General features: G+C 34.6%; 1 protein-coding gene across 1 annotated transcript in view; it reads left to right on the forward strand.

Moving 5' to 3' along the window:
- Nucleotides 1-275: 275 nt before the first annotated feature.
- Nucleotides 276-13935, forward strand: part of LOC150106434 (A-type potassium channel modulatory protein KCNIP1-like) — a 304981-nt gene continuing 291321 nt past the window's right edge. Inside the window, exon 1 of the mRNA XM_090392444.1 lies at nucleotides 276-790. Within this exon, the coding sequence (XP_090248570.1) occupies nucleotides 688-790 (103 nt within the window). The 5' untranslated portion in view covers nucleotides 276-687. The remainder of the gene's footprint in view (nucleotides 791-13935) is intronic.

A 13935-nucleotide genomic window follows, 5' to 3' on the forward strand; every position in this document is an offset into this window, starting at 1 on the left:
GGTCATCAACATCGTCACGGAGTTTGTGCGGCCAGTTATTTTTTTTTCCTCTTAGTGACCCTGTCGCCGAGTTAGTGCGTGAAGATCTCCGAAAGGACAGACTTACTGAACACTCCGTCGTCAGTGTTTGTAGGCATCTCCCATAGTACACTGCGTACTGTTGAGATGGAGACCAACTGAAGCCCTGGATAAATCGTAGCTTCTATTTACCCGCTGCCGCTGCTATCAGCGTTCATCAGTGCTGCGGCCATTACGGCACCTTTTTCGCCCCCGCCATAAGTGCTTCCACCAAAAGCTCACTTCGCTGTATCTGAAGGTGCTACTGTGTCTCGCTCAGGAATTCTTGTTCGAGGCCCTGCTCAACAACTCCTTTCTCGTCTTGACAATCGAAGCTTCGACTCAACTCGCACAGCAATAAGCTGCTCTTTGTCTTTCTCTCTCTCTTCCCTCGCCTCCGTATCCCGTCATTTACCATTCCGGAACTCTCTTCTCTTTCCCCCCCCCCTCCACGTCAACCTTCAGTGGCCTTAATCCCGCTCACACCTTGTTTTCTGCAGGAACATATTTCGACAATCAAAACAAAAACAAAAAACGATGGGGCAAGGGGACAGCCATAGCGAAGCTGCTCGGGTTCAATCCGGGCAGTGAGAGGCGTCCCGCTTTCAGTTACGATTCGTGTTTCGAGGAATGGCAGCTAAGAACGACAACACAAGTCAAGCAAGCGGCAGCGGTGCTCGAGTCAAACGATATTCCATCGCCAAAATGTCTGACAAACTCAGCGACCAAGAAGGTGAGTAATTCTTTTTTTTTTTTTTTTTTAAATATCTTCTCTCTTCCTTTTCTCCTTAAACTCAGTCTTAGCATCATCGATGGAGCGATTATTAGGGAAGATATGTTATTAAAGTTATGGCAACCTTGAATGAATCCTCATTGTTCCAAGAAGCAACTCGCAAACCTCTTCTCTGAGAGGTTCGTTAATAAGGTAACTTAATTAAAGGGACATCTTGTATGAGTAGTTAAATTTCATGCTGTTCTATTATTCCTCAGTATCTTTACCTATTGCTTAAGTGCTTTGAAACTGAAGGATATGTTCTAGACAAAATTAATTAATTTACAGAATAATTGGACGAAATCTTTGACACCTTAGTTTGAAGACAAACCGGAAAAGATCCACTGCCTGCTTTCTGTTGCTCAGCTAATTATAATTAGTGTTAAATAATGACTACTTTATTAGCTTCCAATGCAGCATGCATATACGTATTGCATTGCTGGATAATAAAGATGCCAAAAATATAAATTAAGGATGTTTTTATAAATTCCATCCAACGTTACGTAATATTGGCGCTTGAAAACAGCTGATTGAAATGATCTTACTATAACTTATTCCCTTCTTCCAGGCTATTTTAGTTATTTTTATCTTAAACTGAAAAAAACTAATGAAGGCTTCAATGTTTCTTCTTTCTTTACCTTCACAAAAATGAACTTTTCCAAATGGTTTGCTGTAGCAACAACACGCGATTGTTTGTCTTTAGCTGTTATTTCATTTTTTCCTATGGCAACAACGATTGTCTTCAATGGGTGATTTTGATACTTTATCGTTGAATGCATTTAAACATGTTCGCGTGTATTCGATAAGAATTTGAGCATAATCCTGTTCTTTAGTATAACAGAAAACGTATTTTGCACACAATGTTGGCCAGTTGTTGTTGTTTATCTAGAGACATCAGAAATTAATTCACGAAATAGTATAATAATCAGAATGGTGTTTCGGTGATCATAGCCTATTGTAAAATCCAGACGTATGAAAATATCTACAAGTCGTAGGTATGTCTACAATATATCTGCTGTTCGACTTGTTAGTTATATTTGATAGCACTCTCTCTTTTTCTCTCCTGTTTTTGTATATATTTTTATTTGAGTCAGTTAAAAGTTGTAAACAAACAAAAACTGGAATTACCTTATAATAATTATTTTTGAATTATGGGGTGTGTAATTTTTAGAAGACATACGTGTTGGTTATTCTAAAAATGATAATAGAAAGAATAAATGAGGAGTAAAAAAACCTTTAACTGTACTAGATTAGATTAACAACACTTGAGTAGATCACTTGATATGTTTTACTAATTAAAAATAATAACTGAAATAAAGATGCTAATCGGATTAACAACAAATATACTCATGACTTAAGTGAGCATCTTTGATAATTCTAGAACAGAGCGCGATTATTAAATCTCCAAGGAGGAAGAGAAACGAAAGTAAATACATACAAAAACATCTTTTTAAATACTAACATCCAATCAACGCTACATGTCACGAGACTAGACTTGCAGCATCCTTCCTTAAGCATGTAACTATAGCAACGGTTCCGGAAGCTACTGACTTCTTTCTATACCAACTACACATCAGGTACTTCGGGATCGTTCTAAAGACATTCGGTTAAGATCAAAAACGGAAAAAATAAATTAGTCTGGTTTATGAAACAGGAATGTGACTTTTGATGAACTTTACTTATTTGTTTCTCTTTTTTTTTTATTATGCTGCTCAAAGTGTACCTGCGAAGATGACTGTTATCTTCCCCTCGAAAGGTTGTAAGCCTATAATTTGTTAGTTTATCCTTTTTTTAGTTTTAAAAGGCAGGTAAGTCGGCCGATGTCATACCTTTCTCGTTCCGAAAAAGCACTAGAAATTAAACGGTTCAAATAGTGTGGTCACACCGGAAGATAAAAATCATTCTGCCACCTAAAGACATTCACACTATACTGCAATGGGATTCAAATCCGCAAACTCTGCTGGTCATTTAGGCCGGCATAAATAAAATAGTACCGAGTGGAAAAAACAAATGACGTTTGGTTAACTATGCAAAGGTCAGTTATCAACAGACAATATAAATTAAATGTAAAATAATAATTAATCTTATAACGCATTCAAGGGGTATTTAGATGTCTTATAACACATTCAAGGGGTGTTTACATATTGCTGAAAAGCAATATGTAAACAATGGGATGAAAATGTGCAGTATTTCCAGTTAAACCCAATATCATTGCACTAACCATTGAAATTATTGCACTCGTAGATCCATGTCTGTCTTTAATGATATGTAACTTAAAAATGAGGCGCTGAATTTTCATAAAACATTAGTTTCTTTTATTACAAGTATAAGACAAAAAAAAAGGATTGAGTGAACATCTGGAATAGCAAAGTAATCGACGCATCTGGAGAATTATTGGCTGCTATGGTAACAGCTGCTAGAAACTGAAGACCACGAGTTTGCAGTTAGTACATTTCAGTAACCCACTTGGCACAGTTCTGCATTTTTTACTGGCAAATGTATAGTGAGAGAATAAATGAATGAATATCATTATAATTATGCACTGCGGGTTATAAAAAGGTCCGCCGACTTAAATTTTGAACTATGGTGATTTCGGTGGCTGTGAAATTCTAACCAAACAAATCGCTGTTGTTTGAGATTCAACTTTGTTTTTGTCGAGAATACATCCATGCATATTTAATGAAAAAATAGGCTTGCGTGTCTCTCAAATACATGCATAGTAATTGAAGAAAATGCGTGTTCGCACACGTACATGATTGTACCCATGTACCTACTTCGAAATACACAGCGGTGCACATGCGCTATATGAATAATCTGTTTAAAGGCATTTCGGCTACTACCTCTGTCACCTAGGGGATACCAAATGCATTTTGCGACATTTACTTTCCCTGATGATGTATTTTTGATGGCCGACCCAACCGTGGTCCATTAATGGCATGTAAATAATAAATAATATTTCGGTGGTTTTCTACCTGAGTTTTTGGATAGTGTCTGTAATCACGCAAGTTAATTCCATACCATGAAGAAAGTCGTTCCGATGAATGAATTTTAACTTTGGGATAATTTATGTCTATTTTATATTAGCTAAAGCAATAATGTAACTTTGCGAAGTATTCGGAAACTCCCAATGCCTCCTCCAACCCACCCCTTTTTTGATATTTCGTCTTTAGTTTATCTATCGTATTAACTTTGATTGAAATGTCTTTTTGTGATGTCGTGCGCTTCTTTTGTCAGTGATGGTCGAGTTTACTACAGCTCTTGTCATACATAATTGATGCGTATACACATAAATAGGTGGTGAATGCATGAGTATTCTCTTTGCCCTTGAGCTACTGTGTTGCATTGTATGCAGATGACTCATTCAAAGTGATTTATATATATGGCACACTTTCCTACGCAAACGAGAGATTACAAAACCTATAGTATATAAGTTCAGTGTGTCAGCAAGAGGATGAGAAGAAAGAAAAGAATTCTCACTTGTTCTTAAACATCTGAGGGGTTATAGTTCTTTGAGGAAGACTATTACAAAGAACAAAAGTAGATGAACTTGGTGAGTTTAAAACTGGACTGTAAATGATGATGACCAGAAGCGGTTTTTGTTCTTTCAGTTTTCGTGGAGAAGTAAGGATGGTCAATTCAGCAGAACATTGCTTATGGAAATAACTATGGGATTCTGTAGGTACATCCATAGATAATGTTCTGTTGAACTGGCCACCATTATATCTTCGTTTTTAAGATGTAACAACGCCTATGAGAAAGTGATTGATGTGAATCTGAAAAAAGAGAGGGTTATCAACTGGATTGCTCTTGTGGGTAGCATCAGATTAAAAAAAGGAATTGAGTGCACTCTTATCAGTGAAACTATAGATGGGATTTATATTTAGCGAGAGAAGTTCATTTACGTATAGGAATAGGTAAGTGGGCAATAACACAGAGTTGTCGGGGTAGCATTATTGAATAAATATGAGAAGAGGAAGCTGTCAACCACGGTCACGTATCAGACAGGAAGCTGGTGCCTCTTTTAAAAAGGGTAAAAATCAGATCTCGTTTTGAGCGCTATCTATATTAACACTTGTCGGAACTTATTTTTATCAAAATAAATAAAATTTACCTAAAATGTTGGAATCGGTGTTCATTCAGTTTTGAAAATCTGTGCACATGCTACCACGAGAAAAACCTGGTCAGTACAGAACAAATCTCAAAAAAATGTGACAGAATGCACTTCGGTTGAACTAAAAACGGAATTTTGCCCATAAATTAGTATAAAACATTTCATGTTTTTTTACCTTTTTATTTATTTTTTATGTGACCGCGAACAGTTGTGTAACTTATCGTATATTTGCGTATTGCGAGTGAACTAATGATTAAATTTTGTCTTTAACAGACGTCACTACCACGGTGGGATTCGAACTGATAGGCTTTTGATTAAGAGTTTGAGAACTCTTGCACAAAGAACTCTAACTATTAAATATTGTTTAGTTTAAAATGACAAGGTTTCTGATGATCTTGCCATACTTGCTTTTTTCATCGCTTTATCTTTAATAGACCTAATAAATTAAACCTCCTGTCCAATAAGTTGAGACAAGAAATTCCTTTGTAAATGAGATGCATACTAATTGAATCGCATTAATGTAATGACGGTTTTTATCGCGATGAACAATTAAGAGAAATTATTCCTTGTAAGTAGTGGGAAAGGATGTTAAAGCCTAAATTCCTAATTGATGTTAAAGCATAATGTCATTCTCATTTTGTCTAATAGGTATATTAATCGTGCAGTTAAAAGTTAATTGCATAATAAGTAATATTTGTGGCATCTTAAGAGAATGATCACCGACATTTTTCATGATTGAAAATGAACGAATTCTGTAATTAATTATTTTTCACGTAGAATGCATTTTAAAATTTATAAAAAGCGTTTTCTCTAATTGTGAAAGTTATTTTTAATTATATTGTTGGAAGAATATTTCTGAATTTTGTGATATCGTATTTATGTGTCTTCCTGATTGATTTAACTTATTTGTCGTGGATAAAAATAAAATAGTTAAAACGGAAAATCTCATATCTTAGTATTCTGTAGCGGAAGTCACGTCAATGTATGTTGATCAAACAGGTTATTTTTCATGTAATTTCGTAAAAATATCTTCCGTGAATTATCAAACCGGAAGTAGATATTTGCTAGTGCCGAGATGACAATTGGAGTCTAAATGTGCCACCGTCATAATTATGTCACATTCACAACAATAAAACAGTACATTGAAATGTCTGCAATATGTATCAGTGACAGTGGAGGTATATGCTGTTTACTGAGTGCTTAATTCTCAATAATAATAACGACAAACATAATATTGGCTGTTACATCAGAATCACTGCAACTATAAATAATTACAAATTCAGTTTGTATAACTCCAGTGATATTCTGAATTCCATGCTACTTTATCAAAATATTCTGGTAAACTCTGTAGAGACGACTTCATCTTCTTTGTATCTAACAAAGTCTATTTAATGTGTTACCAAAATAATGCCATTTACGATTTCTTCTGAGGTTTTCCTGTAACAACCATTTAATAGAAAGTCAATTAATATACACCGGAGAATAAACTACTTTACCAACAACAAATATCTGCATTAACTTCATCTTTCTCCTTACATTCGGGGTGTGTGTGCATCTTCTCAATCTATTCTAAGTTCAGATGAAGAAGAAGAAAAGTCTTTCGGCACAATGCGAAGATATCATGTCTCACGAGATACTTTAATACTTAAATATTGAATGTGCTGCATTTTCTTCGTTGATAATAAAAGATTGAAGAAAATCTCCTCGTGTAGACTCTTCCAAATGTTGGCCAACATGATAGCACAACAAATATTCACTGCGGAGTTTCATTGTACGCTAATAAATTGTCTCCACATCTACCTGCATGATTTGTATGAAGAAGTGCTTTGCTTCCAGCAGGAGGTTTGTATAGGCGCACGGGTTAGCTATGAGCAAGAGGAGGGGTGAGTGTTGTAGGGGTTTGCATTGATTCCCATAGGCTGTTGATGTTAGCGTGACTGAGCAGCTGGAAAAGTTGGTCGGAGAGAGGCCGTGCAAAATAGAAAACTGCATTACATCTCTGGAGGCCACGAAATTTTTGTTGCTATAGCAGCCAAGGGCGGTAAGTGCTGGCAAGTTATGTACTCTAATATGTGGTTTTATTGGGAGGCATATAGTTTTACGGCTGAATTGGCTTGGAAACTTTGAGTTTCTTTGGAAAATTTTGTATTAAAAATGATGTTTTGTTATAAAAATCACAACTTCGGACACAGCACATGACATATTTTTCTCTAACTGTTTGGTATAATAAGGGGACGGGTATTCTAGAAGCAAAAACACATTTGCTTCCATAATATAATTGTTTATCGCTAGGCGCATTGAGTTGCCCCTGTAAATGTCTCTTTCCTGGAGTGTACGTAAATATTCCAAAAGAAAAACACTGAAAACAGATCACTGTAAAAGTGGTCATTTTTAATTGGGAGTTTAAACCACCCAATTCATTTGTTTATTATGAATTCATCGGTTCGTCTTGGCTTTCTAAGCTATATATAATCCTAACATTTTCTTACCATTTTATGGTTTAAAAAATCACGTCTGTGTCATAGCAATGATACCGTTATTCAACAAAAAGCACACATACAGAAACATGTTCGGATTTACCTTGAAGAAATTCCAATTTAAAATTAAGCTCTCAACAAGACTTCCGGTTACCCGTTATGACGCATTTTGAAGAGTAACTTGTGAATTTTGACTTCCGGTTACTTTCATAAGCGGATATTTTAATATTTCTGATCTTTTGAAGACTTGTTTTTTTTTTTTTATCTCTGCGGATAGAATCAAACTCTGCCCAAATGACAGGGATAAAGAAAAAGCAAGCACTATGCGGAAGGCACTTGAATTACTTGGCATTTCACTCAAGTGAACATAACCTTTTTTCCTCAGTGTTTGTATAGATGTGGAGATGTTACACTAATATATACAATCACAAAACTTAACATCGAGAGGCGCATGTTTTCTTTTTCTTGTATATTAATTCGGTTTATTTTTATCATTATTAAATGACTGTGAAAGACTTCTTTAAAATGCATCTATTTGTGTTTTAATTGATAAAAACTTGAAGAACGTATTTACATCGTAATTTAGAAATGGAAAGAGAGAATAAAGAGCAAATAGTTTTGCGTGTATTTTAATAATTTCGGTTTTAGAAAACGCTTAAAATTTCTCGCATATTTGCGAATCTTCGAAGACAAAAAAGAATTAGATTAAGAATTTCTTTTATTTCTCTGATTTCATTTTTTTTGGGCGGGGGGGTGTTCTGTGAATTTAATATCGGGTATTGTTATTTATCGTGGTCTGAGAACAGTTAGTTGCCTTATTCTAAAAATGACTGTCCAATGTGTTTCCAACACAGAGTTGAATCTACCATCTTTCCGAAAAACAATCCTGTGTCTCAACCATTTCACTAAATCAAAAAATGGAAAATGTTTTGAGTAAACTCAGTATTATTTGTAAATTGTCTAGTTAATCAGAATAAAGAGTAAATATAATAAATTTAAGTGATGGATGTTCGTACGGTATCCTAGAAATAAAGCCATTTTTAAGAAGATGGTTAACTTAGCGGTTTCCTGCATATCGCAGATAAGGATATAAATTGATGAGAAAGATCGACATCCCTCTATTCCCAACAGAACTCATTGACTTTATCTGGTACCCGTGCAACTATTACTTGTTCTAGAAAGTAGTCGAAATGCCATACTCGCCTTCTTAATCTTCGAAAAGGTTCCTGAACGCTAATCTTTAGGCATGTGTTTAGGAAAGATAATGCCGTTGAATAGCTATTTGAAGATATTAAAGTGAAAGCTTTCAACCATTACTGTATTTCCTTTACTTATTATGCACAAGTGACGGCATCCATAATTACGTGAATATTAGGCATCCTTTCAGGAGTCATTTGGAGCCCAACTATGATCATATTCGCTTTTAGAGTAAGACATTACTTCCTGCCTACAAGCTCCTCTCCATATTCTAAAGTTACATTCTTAGAATGATACTATATATATATATATATATATATACACACACGTTGCATATGTACTGAATATTTATTCATACTTTGGCCACTTCGGGGCGCTAAATTTTAATAAAAATATTAAACTGAAACTGTTCAGAACAACTCAAATAATTAAAGATTCTAAACGTATGAGAGAAAAAAGGCTTTTATTTGAAATAAAATTGTAATATCCGGTTATTAAAATTTTTAATTTCAATTTGCAATATTTAAATGAGCAACAGGAGGACTTCAATCCATGTGGATTCAGTTCAGCACGTTAAACTGGGATTTTATACAGATCCCGAAAAATCGATCATACCAAGCAACCATTAAATCCAGTTTTTGAAGTAGGTTTTTATAGCGGGGTGTTCGTCCAGGTTTGAACAATGCACGAGTCTCTCTATGTGGATGAAGCTCAATGCTCGATTATCATTTATTGGAAAAGAAAATTCTGAACAGGGCCGATTGTATTGATCTTTCCAGAAAAAAAAAACAAAAACGAATAGCGAAGTGTTTTTCCAAAAACTATTTCTTCGATTTTATTTTCATCTTATGGTATACTTTTCGTCTTTCTTTAGATGTTCCTTTAGATATTCTTAAGTTCAGATAGTAAAGTGTTTGGATATTCCCTTGATTAGAAACTTTCTGGAGTTACTATTCACCAACTGTAATCACCAAGATCCTTAAAACGTAGAAGTGTAGAACAGGAATTATGTATAGTTTCAGGCAGTGGCGGCTCGTGGCTTGAAATCGGGAGGATGCTGCAACTTTCGAAATATACATACACGCTATAAGTACAATGTATATGTCCTGTTTGTGGATAAAATATCAAAATTATGGTAAAAATTAAAAAAAATTAAACATGAAAAAATATTGCTTATTATCGATAAAATTATACAGTTCGGTATAATTTTATCGATATTCAAAATTACTTAAAAATAAAATCCATTATCATAACCCCAGTAATGTTCTAAAATAAAATAATGTTCTGTAACAAATGTTATGTCTTTAATTGTAATGTCTAAATATTTAAAGAGACGGAGTAAACACGATCAGCACTACGAACACTCTACTACTGGCACAAACTGCATATAAACTACAGTGGAACTGCGCAACGGACAGTGTCGCATTACGCTACTAGCTCGCATCTCACTATGACGTGCATATGCTTCAGCGCGTAGCAATATGACACTGTGGTAAATACAGTGCTGCTAGCGTCCTTCGCCCTCCTAAGCGCTACTCCTAAGATGGATTTTTATTATTTTTTATACAAAATAAGAGAATTGTATAGGATTGTTGATGATAAAATTAAATATTACAAAGAAATATAAATAAATTAATAAATATATTTATATACCGAGAAAAATATTTTATTCCGCAGTGCCTATGCACGAGCCGCTCCTGGTTTAAGGCATAATAGAATGACAAAAATACTCTCAAATACTGATTATATTATAAGCCTTCCTTTATTTTTAATTTAATAATTTTGAATTTTTCCTTTCACTAATAACACAAAACTCATAGCACCTAGACTGTCACCAGGCTTTACCTAATTTACCTAATTTAGTCTGAATCACGTGTTTATTAAACATTACCACTGAAATTTCCCCTGATGTTTAAGCTACGAACTCCAGTTATTATACTAGCAATCACTGGAATCAAATGTGAGATGCAAATGTAATAATTGTGACTCTTGTTTTTTTTTTTTCTGATAACCCTTGTTTGGGAGCGCTGTCGCTTCAGGTAGCTTTTAAAGCAAATATTTAACAGCAAGTCAAAGCATAAAATTAATTTCCAGTAAACCTGTTTTTAAGAAGTGGTTAGTAATAAGTACTTTAGTTTAAAATTTGACAGACTGCAACTGAAGCATCATATTAGTCTGATACTAATAATTCAACTTTGAACATTTTTATTTTTGACTTAAGTGCCTCATTGTTAGGTTGCTTAGCAACAGCCTTGCCAATTGTATTTTATAATATTATAATAATGGAATAAATTGAGTTTCAAGCAGCTGTAATGATACGCTTCACGATTGAAGAGTTGATTGTTGAAAAGCGATCTGATGACATGCAGTGGGTTTAAAAACTTGGCGTTCTCAAGTAATTGAAATGCGATTTATTGTTGTCCTTTATTTTGTAAAATCATGGGGTACTGATTTAGAGAAGGGAAGTATAATCTGTACGTCACTGTTATCAATACAAGCGGCAAATCAAATTCGAATACACGCCGATGATGTAGTAATATATTATCCCTTCTTTTACAACCAACTATTTAAAGAGACGACTGGATGTTGATTGAAATAAACAAAAATAAGTAAATAAATGAATTATAATCGAAATAGTGTGCTTGGGTAGGCTGAATTGTTTATAGGTCGTTGCACTGAGACACTACGACGAATAGGAGTCGGTTTGTGGTCTGTTATTTGCGTATGAACTCAAGCGTGTATGTGCTTTTTTCGGGGGGGAGGGAATAAACGATAACAAAGATACGGGGGAAATTATCATCTTATTCAGTTTAAAATAAAACATTGTATTCCATTTCCGATTTTTGGATCGGAATTGGAAAACAAAGTGGTTTTAATATATCATTTTGTATCTTAATTCCCATAATATTTGTATCCAATAAATTAAAGATGCCATGAAATTGTATTCTTGGTTTCATCCTTTATCCAAATGTAAGCAAGCAGTGTTTGTGCTCGAATATCTTCATATCATTTACCTTAGTATGTATCCCATAATGCAAAGTACATATCCGTATTACGGGCGTGTACAATTCTATGCATTATGGGAAGAGCCACTACCCAGGCAGGTTTCGACTTTTATTAAGGTCTCATCAGTGGGTGCTAGACCCAGAAGAGATACCAAGGTTGAAGTAATGCAGAAGTTAATGTACTGACACCTTCTCGCTACTTGTATGTGGGAAATATATGACTTTGCATTACTTCAACCTTTGTATCTCTTCTGGGTCTAGCACCCACTGATGAGACCTCAATAAAAGTCGAAACCGTCTGGGTACTGGTGGCCTTTCCCATAATTCAAAGTATTATACACATTTGAAAAGGTGTGTGCCTCGCATTATGGAATTATAAGGCAAGCCACGTGAAGTCATTAGCTTCTATATACGAGTTGCCCAGTCCTGAAATTACTTCAGGCGCAAACTTTGTTTGCTTACACTTGGATAAAGGATTAAACCAAGAATATAATTTCTTGGTATCTTACATTTATAGTATAACCAAGTGAAAAAACTTCCAACGTTTCATGCAGTATTTATCTTGTCAATATTAGAAAGCTTAGATACCTGAATGATTTATTTTAAACGCTAAAATTTACACGGAAAGTTAATAATTATTTTGTCTGTGACTACACACAAATATACAACCCTCTAACAATGGAAAAGTGCTTCACCTAGCAGTGGGGTTCTATAGACATGAACATCATCATTTCATAATATAAGCACTAGATCTCATTCTAACTTGAAACATTTGTTGGGGGCGGGAGATATCTTTACTAAACTTTGTGTAAAGCTACTTGGGGGAGGGGGTGGTTAGCTTCATAAAACAGCTAATTTTATCCCCAGTCTGAACACACTGTAGTATGTTAACTAGAAATTTAGGCTCCGATTAATGAGACACACACACAGATAATCGATTGCTTTGAGCCAAGTGGGAATTTTCTTCATAAATTAGAATAAAAACTAAACTATGAAATACAAGGACAAGTCCGATAAATCAGAACTTATTGTGCCGACGACAATTAGTTCTAGAATGAAATGTGAACTTATGAAAATTTTCCACTGTGGATGCTACAAATTTGTAGGAATCTGTGAATCCTTACTGTAGCCTTATTCAAATAAAAATGGTCACATAAGACTGTTCTCTGGACGTCAGGAATCGCCATCATAAATGTAACAGCATAATTGCAATTTATTATTTATTTATTCCACTCATTCGGCGCCAAAAATACTTTCAATTATAATTCATTTACGACTTCTTTTCTGTTGTTTAACCATATCATGCGCCTTAAAGTGACTCTTCAAAATCTCGTATAGTTTCAGAGATCCCAAATAACCTCTACTGATTACAATCTTCAGGGAATTGTTCCTGGTAGGATGTTATACCTTAATAGCATTCATCTTTGATATAACAAGTTAGCCTCAGTTTAATGAAGTTTTTTGTCCAAGTTTTTATAGATAAGGTATCACAATTTGTGATGATGTGTGCATCGTAATGGTAGACACACCCAATCTGTCAACGTTTCTTTTGAAGAGTATAAAAGTGAATGACCCTGTTCCATTCAAGATGTTAATAATGCAGTATCAGGCCTGTTAAAGATGAAGAAAGTCAAACGTGACAGCCGTGTAGATAGACAAATGGCCGACAAGGCAAAGTGTTGACTTAAGTAGTTGCAGCTGAATCTCTTTTGGTACGTTAACAGTTTTCCCAAGAAACACTTAACATAAATCCATAAGAATAGAAGACCAGTGGATAGCGCAGCTATGAAAGTGAAGAAATACTAAAATGAAAATGCTTGTTTATTTTTCAAATAAATATTTTTGTCAATATACTTGATGTTACTGAATCAAATAGTTCTGATTTAGCGATTAGTTTTTTTATATATAAAAAGAGCTAAAACGTAATTAGCTAAATTACTCTGCCACCTGTATGTTTCTGATCAACTGCTTATAGGATGGTTAACTAAAGTTGAATCTTCGTTCTCATTATTATGAGCACTTTGGACATGGAGTACTAGTTTTATGCAGATTCAAATATCAGAGATTATTCAACGTATAATATACTTGTATTGTGGATGAAAAATGTAACAACAGGTTTGAAGATCTACATATTTTTCTGCTATTTACGAAATACACAAGATTGAGGACAGAAGGTGATGTGAAAAAGAGTTCGGTTGAATTGCGTAGTTTTGCATTATGACCGAAGTCACTTAAGACTATAGTACCAGGGTATTGTTGTCTCTTGAATGCGTGTATTATTCCAGCCTATTTTTAAGATGAAAACCCCGAGTTTCC

The sequence above is a fragment of the Typopeltis vanoorti genome, chromosome 5 (genome assembly GCF_054136105.1).
Source record: "Typopeltis vanoorti isolate ZY-2024b chromosome 5, IOZ_Tvanoo_1.0, whole genome shotgun sequence".
Classification (NCBI taxonomy): Eukaryota; Metazoa; Arthropoda; class Arachnida; order Uropygi; family Thelyphonidae; genus Typopeltis; species Typopeltis vanoorti.